Below are 17,286 nucleotides of genomic sequence, written 5' to 3'. Positions count from 1 at the left end.
AATGCTAAATGCTTAGACCACACATGAACAACCAAATGCAGGTCTTCCTAGCTGTGATGTATCTAACTGAGATAAAGACTGCTGCTGCTGCTGCTGCTAAGTCGCTTCAGTGGTGACCGACTCTGTGCGACCCCATAGACGGAAGCCCACCAGGCTCCCCTGTCCCTGGGATTCTCCAGGCAAGAACACTGGAGTGGGTTGCCATTTCCTTCTCCAGAGATAAAGACTAGGTCTATGTAAATGGGAAGAATTTCAGTTACCTTTGCCACAGAAAAGACTTCCACCTTTCTGATGAAAAACTGGAGCTTTGTCTTCCACCACTCCCTGAAAAGCTTTTACAAAGTCTAAGTATATTAAACATTTTATAGTATATAGCTAAAATATATCCAGTTCTTCTGAAGGGTATGTTAATTTCAGATTTTCCAGTATGTTGCTTATACCTCTTGAGTCAAATGACTATGATCCAGGAAGAAAGAACTATGGCTGTATTGCTAATCATCTGAGTTTGTCTATTTATTCAACAAATATTCACTGAGCATCTATTACACCTAGGAGTTGGTGATTAAGCAATAAACAACATAAGTATTCTGATAAAGCAGTACCAAGATTCTCCTGGGTGAAACAGATAAAGAATAAACTACAGTACATCAGATGGCAGTAAATGTTTCAGAGAAAAACACAGTTAAAGAGGGGAATATGGGGCATGTTGCCATTTTATAAAAGATGGTCAGGAAAGATTCTCCACTGATAAATTGATAGGTAATCAAAGAGAAAAAATATTAAGGAAACTAGCTATATAGGTACTAAGGGAGGGAAGGCTAGAGGGATAAATTAGTGGAAGATGAAGTCTGGGGGGTAGCAGGAAACAGATAACAAGGGTCTTGAAAGCCATTTTAAGGACTTTGGTTTTACAGTGATGAGAGATGCTACTGGAGAATTTTGAGCAGAAGGATATTATCTGATAATGTTTTAATGTTAAAATGTTTTAATGTTTTAAATGTTAAAAGGATGGGCTGTGTTAAAAAAAATGATATAAGGAAAACTGGGAGGTCAACTGGGAAGTGCTTGTGTGCTTGCTCAGTCGCTCAGTCGTGTCTGACTCTTTGCAACCCCATGGACTGTAGCCTGCCAGGCTCCTCTGTCCATGGAATTTTCTTTTGCCTCTCTCCAGGCAAGAATACTGGAATGGGTTTCCATTTCCTCCTCCAGGGGATCTCCCTGACCCAAGGATCAAACACAGGTCTCCTGCACCTCCTACACTGGCAGGTAAATTCTTCACCACTGAGCTCCCTGGGAAGCCCCACTTGGGAAGATGCTTCCTTAATTCAGCAAAGAGATAAAAGTGATTTGGATAATGAAGATAGCAACAAAGTGGTAAGAAATGATCATTCTTGAAGCTAATTTTAGTATGGGAAAATAACTGTTTTACTTTTATATCAATGAAACTGTAACTTTTTTCCTTTAGAGAAAGGTTTCCTGTATTATGGTTTTCCATAGTGATCTGTCATATGAAGATCATGATCGTGCATTGTTAATTACATCAGTCCTTGCACACTGTAGAGTTAATAGCTGAATTACTGGTAATTTACCATTTGGGGCACAAATTTATTCCTATTATTGTATATAACTAGGAGTTAACTGCACAACTGAGGGAAAGTGAAAGTCGCTCACTCTACTCTGTGACCCCATGGACTATACAGTCCATGGAATTCTCCAGACCAGAATACTGGAGTGGGTAGCCTTTTCCTTCTCCAGGGGATCTTCCCAACCCGGGGATCAAGTCCAGGTCTCCTGCATTGCAGGCAGATCCTTTACCAGCTGAGCCAAAAGGGAAGTCCAAGAATACTGGAGTATACTGTCCCTTCTCCGGTGGATCTTCCCAACTCAGGAACTGAACTGGGGTCTCCTGCTTTGCAGGTGCATTCTTTACCAACTGAGTTATGGGGAAGCCCTAACTGAGGGAAAAAAATAGGACAAATAGTTCAGTGTTTTGTACCAAAAAAGCAAGTTAACTTATTTTTGATGATCTGAACAGTCAGAGTAGGAGGAAGCTGAAAGGTACAGCTTGGAGCAGAAAGTCATTAACAGATGATGTTCCCTGTTATAGATGACATAAAAATTGCTTCACAGTATTTATTTTTATCCTCTTAATTTAATTAAAAAAGCATGTCCTGGATACTCCACTACATTCCCAGAGGGTAGTAATTTCTCAAATGAAATAAATTTTAAAGTTAGCTTATTTCCAAAGGTCAAAGTTATCTTTTGACTATAAGCATCTTGAAGACAGAGTATGAGATTCATGGTTTATTGTTACTTAAATATCTAAAGCCTAGAAGAATTTTTAATTCACAATAAGCACTCTATAGTTACTAACTTTAATAGAATGAATTCACTTGAATGAATGAATCTGCATGAATTAAATCTCTCAGAGATTTCCTAAACACATTCCACTCTAGTAGCAATGAATTTCTAATTCTCATTCAAATGACTGATTTTTAAAATTTACAAGTATCTTTTGGTGATGTTGAAGATATTGATAGCTTGATTTCAAATAATGTCAAGTTTTACATTTAAAAAACTATCAAGTTCAAGTCAGAAAACTTGAGTTTTATTTCATTCACTACAGTTGCTCAGTCGTGTCCAACTCTCTGCGATCCCATAGACTGCAGCATGCCAGGCTTCCCTGTCCATCACCAACTCCTGGACATCTCAAACTCATGTCCATCAAGTCAGTGATGTCATCCAACCATTTCATCCTCTGTGGTCCCCTTTTCCTCCTGCCTTAAGTTTTATTACTTATTAATTACTATTTCTTATTAAAACTAGCCATCAAAAAACTAAAAAACAATAACCATAAATATTCACTTAAATTTATAGAAGTTAACAACAAAAATGTTAGTTTTCTAGTCATCTGAGTAAAGATTCTCAAGTTTTGAATATAGTTTTTATGTTGAGAGAGAGACATGTCACATTTGAACGCAATCTGTTTCACAAGCACATGTGAGTTCAAACTGATTCTCAAGCTGCCAGGAACTACCCTTTTAGCTTTGGGTTCTATGAGGAAGTTGAACCAGGATAAAAAATATGGTGACTGGGGACATGTATATGTAAGTACAAGGAAAAAATTATAGCAGTTTATATCAAAGTTGAATTACTTTTTGAACTCAACTGTTTCAAATAAACATTTAATAATATATCTCTACATGGACTTACTTTTGATGCCATAAACTATTCTGTATATTATTACCTAAAATGACATTTAAATTCAGGAAAAATTATGACATCACAGAACCTACTTTATATATGAAGGTTCTTCAACTATCCTAGTCAGGTACATTTTAGGGCAAATAACTGTCCTGGAGTTTGTAAGTGCCCGGGAATGTAAGCAAATGATGAAGGGACTAATGAGTATCTAAAAGCAAACAAACAAAAAACACGGTACATGTCTTAAAAAATACTTAATTTTATTTATTTTGTTTCTCTTTGGGCCTGCTTTTCATAGGCAGTAGATTTATGAAGGTAAGAATATACCTACTCTAGGCATATACTTAATTTATGATCTTTAAGTCTATGACCAACCTTGATAATATATTAAAAAGCAGAGACATTACTTTGCCAACAAAGGTCCGTCTAGTCAAGGCTATGGTTTTTCCCGTGGTCATGTATGGATGTGAGAGTTGGACTGTGAAGAAAGCTGATCACCAAAGAATTGATGCTTTTGAACTGTGGTGTTGGAGAAGACTCTTGAGAGTCCCTTGTACCGCAAGGAGATCCAACCAGTCCATTCTAAAGGAGATCGATCCTGGGTGTTCATTGGAGGGACTGATGCTGAAGCTGAAACTGCAATACTTTGGCCACCTCATGCGATGAGTTGACTCACTGGAAAAGACTCTGATGCTGGGAAAGGTTGGGGGCGGGAGAAGAAGGGGACGACCGAGAATGAGATGGCTGGATGGCATCACCGACTCTGTGGACATGAGTTTGAGTGAGCTCTGGGAGTTGGTGATGGACAGGGAGGCCTGGCGTGCTGTGATTCATGGGGTCGCGGAGAGTCGGACACGACTGAGCGACTGAACTGAACTGAACTCAAGTCTAATGCTGCTGCTGCTGCTAAGTCGCTTCAGTCATGTCCAACTCTGTGCGACCCCAGAGACGGCAGCCCACCAGGCTCCCCTGTCCCTGGGATTCTCCAGGCAAGAACACTGGAGTGGGTTGCTGTTTCCTTCTCCAATGCATGAAAATGAAAAGCGAAAGCAAAGTCGCTCAGTCTAATGCAGGGGTTTGCAAATCATAGATGTGGACAAATATGGTTCACGACCTGATTTTACAAATGAAGTTTACTTTCTAAATTTTGGTTGTGCAAATTTTCCAGAAACAACTTCTAGAACCAAATTATTTTTGAAAATTAATAAAATATTCCCATATTATAGATATATTGGGTCATTCAGTTCAGTCACTCAGTCATGTCCGATTCTTTGTGACCCCATGGACTGCAGCATGCCAGGCTTCCCTGTCCATCACCAACTCCTAGAGCTTGCTCAAACTCATGTCCATAGAGTCAGTGATGCCATCCAACCATCTCATCCTCTGTCATCCCCTTCTCCCATATTGGGTTATATGTTAAATTAAATGCAGGTAATTAAAAAAAAAAAAACGCAAAACTTTGAAGGGCTGCTGCTGCTGCTGCTAAGTCACTTCAGTAGTGTCCGACTCTGTGTGACCCCATAGACGGAAGCCCACCAAGCTCCCCCATCCCTGGGATTCTCCAGGCAAGAACACTGGAGTGGGCTGCCATTTCCTTCTCCAATGTGTGAAAGTGAAAAGTGAAAGTGAAGTCGCTCAGTCGTGTCCGACCCTTAGCAACCCCATGGACTGCAGCCTACCAGGCGCCTCCATCCATGGTATTTTCTAGGCAAGAGTACTGGAGTGGCTTGCCATTGCCTTCTCCAGTTAAATTAAACGCAGGTAATTAAAAAAAAAACCCAAAACTTTGAAGGGCTAACCCTTTAAAATTTGTTTAGGGACTTTCTTGATGTCCAGTGGTTAAGAATCTGCTTCCTGTGGGGGGAATGTGGATTCAATCCCTGACTGGGGAACTAAGATTCCACATGTCTTAAAGTAACTAAGCCTGGACTCTGTAATTAGAGAGGTGCCTACATTGCCCCAGTGAAGATTCAGCACAGTCAAAATTTTTAAAAATATTATTCCATTTAAAATTTGTTCAATGAATACAAACACAGGGGCGGCGTGGGTCCAGGGGTGGAGAATAAGAAACTATCCTAGAGTTAGCAGTGTTTTTAAAATTCTTAGACGTCTAACTATGAACCTACCTATATAGTATACATTACATTCCTTGAAATTATTAAAAAAAATTTAATTCACTTATTTTGCTGTGTTGGGTCTTTGATGCTTTGTGTGGGCTTTACTGGGGTGGCTTCTCTTGTTGCAGAGCACAGGCTCTAAACACGTAAGCGTCAGTAGTTGTGGCACACAGGCTCAGTAGTTGTGGCTCATGGGTTCTAGTCATGTGGGCTTCAATAGTTATGGTGCAGGGGCCAGCTGCTCCTCAACATGTGGAATCTTCCCAGACCAGGGGTCAAACCTGTATCCCCTGCATGGGCAGGTAGATCCCCGTCAACTGCACCACCAGGGAAGTCCTACAGTCCTTGAAATTATTATAGGAGTACAGAAAATGATTTTTCAAACTAAAAGCATCACTAGTTAAACAAAGGGAATATTAGTGATGGCAAATTTCATGTCATCAAATTACTTAGGATGTAAATATTTTCCCTAACTAGAATAAAATCTAGAGCCCTTAACGTCCCCAGTGATAAAATATGGAGCTTCTTAATTTATACATTCTTTCCTATACTTGAAGAAATAATCCTCTATTTTATTAGATAAAAAACAAAACCAAAAAAACTTAATGGTTCTACTGATGTTGAATGACACATCAGCTCAGTTCAGTTCAGTCGCGTCCAACTCTCCGCGACCCCATGAATCACAGCACGCCAAGCCTCCCTGTCCATCACCAACTCCCGGAGTTCACTCAAACTCATGTCCATCGAGTCGGTATAAGTGGGCTTAAAAATCTAAAAGAGAAGGCAATGGCAAGCCACTCCAGTACTCTTGCCTAGATAATACCATGGATGGAGGAGCCTGGTAGGCTGCAGTCCATGGGATCACTGTGAGTCGGACATGACTGAGCGACTTCACTTTCACACACTGAAGAAGGAAATGGCAACCCACTCCAGTGTTCTTGCCTGGAGAATCCCAGGGACAGGGGAGCCTGGTGGGCTGCCGTCTTTGGGGTCGCACAGAGTTGGACACGACTGAAGTGACTTAGCAGCAAAAATCTAAAAGCATTTATAGAATTCAACCACATATCCTTTATGGGCTTCCCTGGTGGCTCAGATGGTAAAGAAGCTGCCTGCAATACAGGAAACCCAGGTTCGAACCCTGGGTCAGGAAGATCCCTTGGAGAAGGAAATGGCAATTCACTCCAGTATTCTTGCCCGGAAAAATCCCAAGGACACAGGAGCCTGGAGGACTCCAGTTCACAGGGTCACAAAGAGTCAGACTTGACTGAGCAACTAGTACTTTACACTTTAAAAGCCATACAAATCTCTCTCTCTCTCACACACTGGGTCCTATCTTACATCTAGTTTGTAAAGTCTCAAAGATCTAAAATATAGCAGTTGAGGAGTTCAATAAATTGCAAAAGCTGGTGAAATTCAGTGTGTTCTTTCTTCTTTACAAAGAAAGGTCAGAAAATAACAAATATCAATGTGGCTGTACCATCACAGCAGTACAAACAACTGGATCACAGGACTCACTAGCTGGTAAATTTTCATTCTTTTTTTTTTATTTTTGACTTAAAATCACATCAAATATGGGCTGGCTTGTTACAAAAACGAACATCTTAGAAATATGGATTAAAAGCCCATTATCTACACTGATACAAGTCTGACACTGTTCTGAACAGTAGTTACTGTCAGTATAAACAGTGGCTATTTCTTCTCACTAATGTATGAAGAAAATCTTTCATTCAGTGACTAAACTGAATATAAGTTTGGAATGGGTTATAGAACCATTCTCTTTAGATACTAAGATTTTTCTGCTAGAAGGACCTATGAGGTCAGAGAATCAGCCACTTGAAAATTTTATACAGAGGTAGCCTTCAAATAGAGGCAGATTATCTAACAGTCTGAAATAAGGCTCTTAAGTACCTAGCTGTGTATCCTACAGAATTGTCAGCTAAAGGAGCTAAGCAAACAGCTATTCCAACACGTGTTCAGAAACTGGAGTGTTCACTTTAGGAAGTTCAGCTGAAGCTGGTGCTGCCTTTAAATACTATTTATTCTAGAATCACTAGGATTCTTGCTAGTTGGGACTCAATCAACTGTCTATAAAAACACTGTTACTCTAGCTTCCTAGTGACTTCCACAGAATATTCTCTTTGAAAGTATAGTACTTGCTGCTCATCTCACTATTTTTGTGGATAAACTGGAGGTAACAATATCTCTATAGTTCTCTAACCCTTGATCTTTTTCTTACTGGTTCAGATAACCACCAATCTTTTAAGTGGTGATTTTCTAAGATATTAATTTCTATCAGCTCCAGAGAGTTGTATTTGTTCTCTTTCCTATTAAAAAAATCCTCACTTTAGCCATTCTCAGAATTTAATATTCCAACTTTATCTATTTAACATTTTTACTAATTATATTTAGTATGTACATGAGAATGCTAGATCTTTAGACGTTTAGAAATGACTCAGAACATCTCCAGTTCATCTCAAGGGGTGTCCCTAAAATAGAAAATTCACTCACTATTGAACAAGATCACAATTTGGGTCTAAAGGCATTCTGAAATTTGACTAGGAGTTTACTTTCTGGTGATAAAAATCTGCAAAGTGTATCATGTCTTTCTTATTTCAGGATTCTGCATTTTCTGCAGCATATTAAAAAAAAAAAAAGGATCTCTGTTTGGAAAAACTAACATCAAGTCAAGAAATAAAGAACAAATAAACTTCCCTTCATCTGAAAAATGCTTCAGAGGACCATAAAGATGTTCAACCAATGACAGAATAAAGGGAAGAAGAAACTACAGACTCTTGATACTTCAGAAAACAAAAAATAATTAGAATGAATTCTAAGCAGGAATTGATTCAACAAATTTTCCCTCCTTTTATGGGTTTCTTTTCTGAAAATAAATGCTTTCTTAACAATAGCAGCTACAATTTACCACTTACAATGTTCCAAGTACATACATTACTTTTAAAAATATAATATTTATGTTTTCAAACTTTCCCTTGCTTTTCCACAAAGTATGGTATGGGAATGCCCTGGAGGTCCAGTGGTTAGGACTCTGTGCTCTCATTTCTGAAGGTTCAATCCCTGGTTGGGGAACTAAAATCCCATAAGCCTCATGACGTAGTCAAAAAAAAAAAAAGAGGGGGAGGTAACATGAAATGGTAAAAATTCCTTTAAACTTCAGGCTGTAGTGGTAGGAACTATGGAAAAAAAAAAGGAACATTTACTGAGTATCTATTATATACCAGGCACATGTTAGGCACATAATACCCTTGTACTAACATTTGAGATAAACATTACTATCTCTTTTCACAAACAGAAACTTGGTGTTCAGGGAACTTAAAAGCATTCTCTAAGACTACAAAACAAAAAGCAGCTGAGGCCAGACAAAACCCATCTGCTTGATGAGGAAGTATGTGCTAGTTTTCTATATCATCCTTTCAGATGGTGGTAGGTCTTTAAATAAGAAAGCGATGAATAAGTTTGATCAAGAAAAACATAACTGACAGAATAAACTTTTAAATTTAATATACCAAGGCATATTATGAATATGCCAAAATACACAATATGCTTTAACATTCAAATTAAAAAGAAAATGGTCTTTGATATTAAGTTAGGTTGTAATTTTTGGCTGTATGTGTAATCTTGGACAAGTTAATATCTGAGTCTCAATTTCCTCATTTGTAAGAAGAGGATATTAGTTATATATTTGCGTGACCAAGTTAAAGATTAAGATGATACAGATAATGGTGAGCACAGAACCCCACACATGTAAGATATGTGTTATTCTAACAAAGTGACATTGAGACTGTAAAGGACAGTAACAAATACAATGCAAATGTTTCAACTTTTCCCATAAATTATTAGGAAACAAACCACAATTGCCTTCAATCCCTATCCAGTGTTTCAAAATTTCTTGAAATGTTTTATTTCAGTAAAGATATGACACAGATGAAAAACAGCTTGTGTACCTACAAAGAACAAAGACTAAAGTTAGTGGTTAGGGGAGGAGAGGGGAGGTTCAGGAGGCCTAAAAAGGAAGGATGACATCCTGCAGTCAAAGCACACCCATGCCTTCAGAAAGACTCCCAGATAATCTTAACAACTACAAATGTCTCCTATTATCTATTGGCCAGGAGGCTTTAGGCTTTTGTCCAAGCTAGACTACGATAACAATTTATCCCTTTTAGTATCTGAGTTGGTCTTATGTATTCCTCAATCATCTCTAGATGGGAGAGTGGGCCTGCCTTATAGGAAATACGTGAAGGCTGTACTTCTAGATGTGGCTTCAGAATGTTTTTTCACATGTCTATGCTTTTTATCTGTATCAACTGCTGCTAATCTTGTCAGACAAAGTTCAAATGTCAACTCCTGATGTCATTAGTACTTCCCAAGGCAGGGTTAATTCTACTTACTGTTTCCAGAGTACTTGGTACACACTTTTACTTGACTCACTGAAATACATACAATTAATTCACTAAATGCTTGTTTGTCACACTAGTTCCCTGCAGGCAATGATGGTGTGTGTTTGATCAAATTCAGTTTCCAGGTATCACTCTAAACTTTGTTCAATACTTCAACCTGTCTAGAGAAACAAGTGGAAAACTTAACATGCTTAATTTAAGAACACCATTTCTTCATTGGTAAGAAGAAAACTGTGCCCATTATGCCTTTTGGTCATGTACTGAGCATATTAATTTTAAAACCCTAAGAATGTAACACTTTAGACCTGAAAGGAACTTATTCCAAACTTCTCAAGGGCTAACTGACAAGTCCAGGGTCATAGAAGCAATCAATAACTCAGACAGCAGATCTGAACATACTGTTTTCTTAACCTCACTGACCATACTGCTTTAATAATGTCAATAAACCATTATCAGATCTTTATCCACAGACAGAAATTACCATTCAGTTGTTCTGCAGAGAGGAACAGAAGAGTTAAGGTTTGTAACTATAATACTTAAATAGGTAGCATGGCTTACAAAAAGAAAAGGCCTCTAGCCAATGGTCTGTGGTCAAATGATGTAGTCATCCAAGTTTGGCATGTTAAGCAACCCTGCCTGTTTTTTCCAGAGCTGTGTGAGCGATGCAGTACTAATCTATCTCTTCCACTTTCTTTGGTAAAGGTAACATGCATTTTACAGATGACTAAAGACAGACTGGACCAGCGGCAAACTGTGACATCTGAAAAATTACGGTAAAGTTTCTAGATTGTGAAGTAAAATCTACAAATGACCATGAAATAAACTATACATAGTTCATTTTCATTTTTATACCCATTTTTAAGCAATTCACATTGTAAAAGGCCTACGAATTAAATATACTCAATAAAAGCATCCAAATAGAAAACCAGTATTTTAAATTCCCTTTGTTTTAGACACTGAAAAGGTAAATAGCATAGCCAAAAGTGTTCTCAATTTGTTATTTTAGTATCATTTATCAAAGCACTAGTTTTTAAGTTTAAAAAAATACTTTAAAACTTGAGATTTCCACACAGCATTTAATCTAAAATATATTTTCAAATAAAATGCATTTATTATTTATATATTCTTAATATCTTTGAAAAACTATTTTCAGCATGGTTTCAAAGCAGTATGATCATGTTCAATGCTGATGTTAAGTATAGAATTGAAAATAATAATTTCTAATCTTTTTTATAGAAACATATCTAATAAATCCTAAATAAAGAAGCTAGTAATACACTATATATAAGTAGGCTTGACTTGTGAAATTGCCTAGTGGTTCTCAAAGAAATCAAAACTTCATCACAATTCATTTACCTTTCTCTCTCTGTGGCTCATCCTTAGACCTGAGACAATATAGAGAACTACCTCCAGGTAGTGAATGCAGTTACTCTTAGGACACAAAGATCACTGGTGACCTCCAGTGTCTATTCTCTTTCCAGGCTGCTCTGTCCTTTTTGCCCTTTTGTTTTAAAAATGAAAGAACTATGAAACAGCAAAAAGACAATGTTTCTTAAAATATTATAAGGCAAAGAGATGAGATGAATTTTTCATCTACTAATTTGGTATTTTTTAAAACCTGTACAGTTCTACCAAATATTAATATGTAATTTTAACTTCTGTTACTCTTATAGAATTATAGTAACAAGTCACCAGAAGGACTGCGCACTTCCATGTTTTAGCAGTTCTGCCAGATTTAAATATGACTTGTTAATCCAGCAGAAATCATGTTCTACTGTGGAACCACCTACCCCTGCAAAGCACACAACTGTTAAAATGTAAATTGCCCAACTATTTTTAGCTGTTGCTGAAAAAAAAAAAAAAAATCCTGTCTTCGGGAATAATGATTTGAGGCATTGTGTTCATTTTGTTTATCAAGCAGCTATTCAGCCTCCAGAGGGTCCAAGTGCTTATGCAAGCAAAAGCTTTTAAGAATGCCTGCAGCTGCAATCCAACCTTCCAGGTAGGCTGCAGGTTCAGAGCACAGCTGCCCTAGGCTGCATAAAACTCAGATCCATCTGGAAGTGAATTTCAAAGAGGATTTCAAATTTGAGTTTTCATGTATCATACAGAAGAGAAGGCGGGGGAAGAACATAGGAAAGAAGGAAGGCAAACAACAAAAAAGATGATATCTCTACTTCAGCCTTCATAAAAAATAAAAAGCTCAGACCCATGCTGCTCCTTCTAGATTACTACTTGCCAAGCCGGATATTCCATTCAGTGTATACTTGGATGAGCTGTGACTCACCCAGCGGCACCTGCGCCCATGTGTTAAGTACTGCCAAATAAAAGGCCAACATCCATTTACACAACAAAGAGATGTACCCTACAAGGCTTGCGGCCTCAGTCCAAAAGCCCCACTCCCCATTTGTTCTAAGCAAAGGAAGAGGAAGAAAATCTCCCCTTCTCACACCAGGGATTTTAAAATTGTAGGTGGATTTATGATGTAGGTTCATTTACAAATACTTTTACTCTTTAAGAGAATAAAGTATATTTAACAGCACAAACACCCCTATAGCATCAGATTATCATGGCCATTAATGATTGTTCACCAAACCTTTCCAACCTCTTTATTCTCATGAAGCTCTTTATTCTCAAAGGATACATTTTTGAGCAAAGACGGATCAACAAACTAGTTGCTCGAAAGCTTTCCTGATGCTAGGCTGAAGTTAGGAAAGGCTTAATGAAGGCTTTAAAATCCACAGGAGATTCACAATGAACATCTGACTTGGTGATTTATGCATATTAATAACCTCAGTCCTACTGAGGCAAGCTGAGCTGAACATGTCCGTCGAATCCTAATGTCTTTAGCTCCATTGGGATTATTACAAATGTAAATTTCTAAGATTCTCAGCTATTAATCTCTGTCTGTCCTCCTGTTCAGCAACATAATGACTAATTAAACATCAAAAGACCTGTACAGGAGATCTTCTTTGACAGCTACCGGCCTAGGCCTCTTCCCAAGAGGGGAATTCAAATGACAGGGACAGGGAGTGAAAGCATATGAGTAAGCTACAAATCATTGCAGAGAAATCTAAAAACCTAACACTGAATTCAGATTTAACTCAATCCATGATTCTGTGAAGCAGAGAACAATTACTATGTGAAGTATGCCTACTGACACCAACTGAATGTATCCTGACAGTCTGCAGATACTGAATACCTGAAATTAATTTGTTTAACACAAAGTCAAAAAAAAAAAAAAAAAGAAGTGGTACTTACAGAAGAAGGCAAACCAGGAGGCACCTTTCTGACTTTCTTTGCTTGCAAAGGATCTGTACATGGGAAACAGTATATTTCATCAGCATTTATTTTAGAAAAGTTCAGACTTCAAATGAGCAGGAAAGAATTTTCCCTCCTAGTACCTTCCTCGTTTTCCAGGATTTAGGAATAAGTAAGGGAATACAGGGACAGGAGCTCCATTCTTCCTAACCAGTTCTAATGTAAAACACGTACTCCTAATGAAGTGATGTACTCTGAAATACATATCCCATAAGTCCGGGAAGATGACAGCAAACAAAGTAAAACAAGAGAGAAAATAACAAACCAAAAAGCATGTTTGAGAAAAGGGAATAATATTTCTTAAGATCCTGTTATGTACAAGGCTTCATACTAGGCACTTTACATCATTTATCTCAGTTTCATCTGCAGATGGGCATTTGGTGCAACAGGTCAGTTTAATAATATGACTCCTTAAGAGAGACACAAATCTAGTGTTCATATCACACTGAGAATTAGGTTTAAAAGCATATTAAATAGACTAAAAGCTAATGCTATGCTACAAATTATTATGTTAAAAATCTGAAATATTTAATAACTGAAAAGTTAAGGTTATACTAATATCTGAGATATGTTACATAAACTATTAAACACAAGCATTGTCATATATGATATCATCCTATAAGTATTCTACAAGAATATTTCCTGTAACAATATGTGGTTAAAATGAAAACTTCAGCACTAATTTCTATACAAGTTATTCTTGGATGTTTATATTTATTTCCAAGAAACAAAGTATATTTCTTTCTAAGATACAGATTATTTATTAAAGGATAACATGAATATTTTCATATGCCTACCCAGCCTCACTTGGTATTTTAATTTTACTTATTTGTAAAATTTTAAATTTAATACTTGTTCGTTTTATTGTAAAAAAAAATGGTGTTAAATGCAGCCTTCCAATCATACACAAATAATGGATCAAATTCAGGATCTCTCAGATGGGTTTGCTATTAAGAAAACACATAAGAAGGCTAACATTAATTACAATGTTTTTGAAAACTATAAAAGTTAGAACTGCAAAAATGGTATTTTCCTGGGTCATTAATAATATGACAGTAAAACATGCAATTGTTTAAGAAAGAATGAAATTCATTTAAATTAGGGCTGGGATTCTTTATAGTAAATATACCAGGAGGCTGCAAAGCTAAAAAAGCAACTTCATAAGTAGTATGCAGAAAAATTACATACAATAAAGAGAGAAAAAAACACTCATTAGCATCCGGTCCCTACCAAGAGGCAGCCTATATATTTCCTTAAAATAAAAGTGCCAAAGATAAACAACATCTGGCATACTATTTATAAAACTTACCAGCAAAATTTTTCTTCTTTGGGAGGCTTTTTCTAAAACCCAACTCTTCACAATTAATACAGTATCCCATGAGCAAAAGACACAGTCCATTTATTTAAAGAGAGTCAATTGAACTGTTCCTATAAGTCTAGAGCCCATCACTCTACTTTGGGATAACTAGCAGTAGAATATATTGCTCTTTAGATTAGGTCAGTTTTTTCCCTGCCCTGGGAATGGAAATTCTTCTTTTATATTTTAATCTAATCATTAGTTGCCATACAATTACATACATAAATGTTGGATTCAAAATCATGAATTTAGAATACAGAGTTCACTTTCAGGAGATTTCAAAGTATAATAGTTAAGAGAGTAAGCTGATTGGATTCAAATTTCAGCTCTATCATATAGCAGCTGTGTGAGCTTGGGCAAGTTACTTAACTTCTTTGAATTTCAGTTATCTACAATAACTTCCTGGAGCTGTTGCAATAAAGGGAATACAGAAAGATGCTCAGGGCAGTACCTAACAGAAAGTGACACAATAAATTTTAGCCATTATTATTAGGCTTATATTAAAATTTGTGGCGAACTATTATCAATTGTTAAGTTAGTGTTTTGCAGAATGTTTTTTCTAAAGCATCTAAATATCTTGAAAAGATGATAAAATTGGTATAGATTATCTCTGAAATCCTTCCAGAGATTTTATGAATAAATGCAATACCGAGAGAGTATCTAAGACTGAGAAATAACAATGAAGAGTGGAATAATGATTTACTAGATGGTATTTACACAAGAGATGAGTGGGTCTCCTTGAAGACAAAGTTTTGGTTAAGTTGCTTACTTTCCTGCATATTGATTCCTCATTTGTAACATGTGAAGTGAAAGTCACTCAGTCGTGGCCATCTCTGCAACCCCACTGACTATACAGTCCATGGAATTCTTCAGGCCAGAATACTGGAATGGGTAGCCTTTCCCTTCTCCAGGAGATCTTCCCAACCCAGGGATTGAACCCAGATGTCCCGCACTGTAGGCAGATTCTTTACCAGCTTAGCCACAAAGGAAGCCCATGTAACATGAGGTTAATATTATAACTTACTAGAATTTTTAAAAAGATATAGTATTTATAACACTGGCATAAAAGAGATAATCCATAGTATCTAACATCATCCGTTCCGTCCGTCCTGTCGCTCAGTTGTGTCCGACTCTTTGCGACCCCGTGGACTGTAGCCTACCAGGCTTCTCCATCCATGTGATTCTCCAGGCAAGAATACTGGAGTGGGTTACCGTTTCCTTCTCCAGGGGATCTTCCCGACCCAGGGATCAAACCCGGGTCTCCCGCATTGGAGGCAGACGCTTTAACCTCTGAGCCACCAGGGAAGCCCATCTAACATCATAATCAAAATAAAAATGAATATACAAGCTCTAATTTCTGGGAAGCTTGAGTTTTTATGAAATCCACTCCCTCCTCTCACCCTCAATATTCCAGTAGCTCATTTCCTCCCCGAACTTTTAGTAATAGTACACTAGTCTATATTAGTGCTTTTTGTCACAGTGTGTGCTCACACAGCATTCTAACAAGATATTTTTCTACAGTGACACTGACACATCTAGAGTCAAAAGAATGTTTTTATCCTGACTAACTGATTTGGTGGGAAACTAAAGTGGAGATGGAAAAATGATACTATATCTTCAGTTCAGTTCAGTTCAGTTGCTCAGTCGTGTCCGACTCTTTGCGACCCCATGAATCACAGCACGCCAGGCCTCCCTGTCCATCACCAACTCCCGGAGTTCACTCAAACTCATGTACATCGAGTCAGTGATGCCATCCAGCCATCTCATTCTCTTTCGTCCCTGTCTCCTCCCACCCCCAATCCCACCCAGCATCAGACTCTTTTCCAGTAAGTCAACTCGTTACCATTTCCTTAATAAGTATATTGGTCTAAATCACAGGGGCTTGTTCCAACAGCACAAATACAGAGATCTCTATGACTAATATGACAATCCATCACTGTGCCCTTTTATACCCTCAAGCATACTCTAGACTCAAAGGCTAGGAATATTTTACCAAATTTTGGGTTTGACAGAGGTGCCTGTGTGCTAAGTCGCTCCAGTTGTGTCTGACTCTTTGCGACACTATGAATTGTAGCCTGCCAGGATCCTCATCCATGGGATTCTCCAGGGAAGAATAATAGAGTGGGTTGCCATGCTCTTCTCCAGAAGATGTTCCCTATAGAGGGATCAAACCCATCTCTCTTATGTCTCCTGCATTGGCAGACAGATTCTTTACCACTAGTGCCACCTGGGGAAGTCCCTGACAGAGGTAGATAGACAAATTAGAAACATAACAAGTATTTGTGGAATAAACATCTAGGACCTATTTTCTTTTGGTTGACTATGTTTATTTTAGAGGGTGGCCTATCCTCAATATAAACATGCTTTACAGTTTCAATTTTCTCATATAAAGGATTCTTTTTAAGAATAATCCAAAATTCCCACATTTAAACATTGACTGGATAGGGTGTCAGAGTATACCTGAGGCTTGCTGTAAGCAGCAACATGAAACAGACTGGCCTGGTTAGGCTACACACAAGACATGAAGGAAAGAAGTAAGGAAAATGAGAGGTGTACGCTTGATAGTTACTGAGTTGCTTTTTGAGGTGGTGTTTTGGAACTAGATACAGAAAATGGTTGCACAACATTGCAAATACACTAAATGTCACTGAATTGTACACTTTAATAAGGATAATTTTATGTTAATTTTAACTCGATTTTTAAAAAATTGAGGAACAGATTGAAAGAATACGCGAAGAACAATGGACTTGGAGTCAGAAAGTCTGCATATACGAATATGTCCTCCTTTGAGCCTCAGTTTTATGTTAAAGCTTGTGTTACACCCACTGACTAGTAGGACTGCTATATGAATGAAATGAGAAAGTATATTATA

The 17,286-nt window shown here is 37.6% G+C and overlaps 1 protein-coding gene across 7 annotated transcripts in view; it reads right to left on the bottom strand.

Moving 5' to 3' along the window:
- The window catches only part of TCF12 (transcription factor 12), a 397,887-nt gene that overhangs the window by 68,309 nt on the left and 312,292 nt on the right, over positions 1–17,286 (bottom strand). For all 7 annotated transcript variants that reach the window (XM_055437091.2, XM_055437093.2, XM_055437090.2 and 4 more), the window contains one exon: positions 12,998–13,050. In XM_055437091.2, coding sequence (XP_055293066.1) covers positions 12,998–13,050 — 53 coding nt within the window. The remainder of the gene's footprint in view (positions 1–12,997; positions 13,051–17,286) is intronic.

The sequence above is a fragment of the Moschus berezovskii genome, chromosome 9 (assembly GCF_049115385.1).
Source record: "Moschus berezovskii isolate FMDL1 chromosome 9, NW_MosBer_1.0, whole genome shotgun sequence".
Classification (NCBI taxonomy): domain Eukaryota; kingdom Metazoa; phylum Chordata; class Mammalia; order Artiodactyla; family Moschidae; genus Moschus; species Moschus berezovskii.
This window is presented reverse-complemented; position numbering and strand designations above follow the sequence as displayed.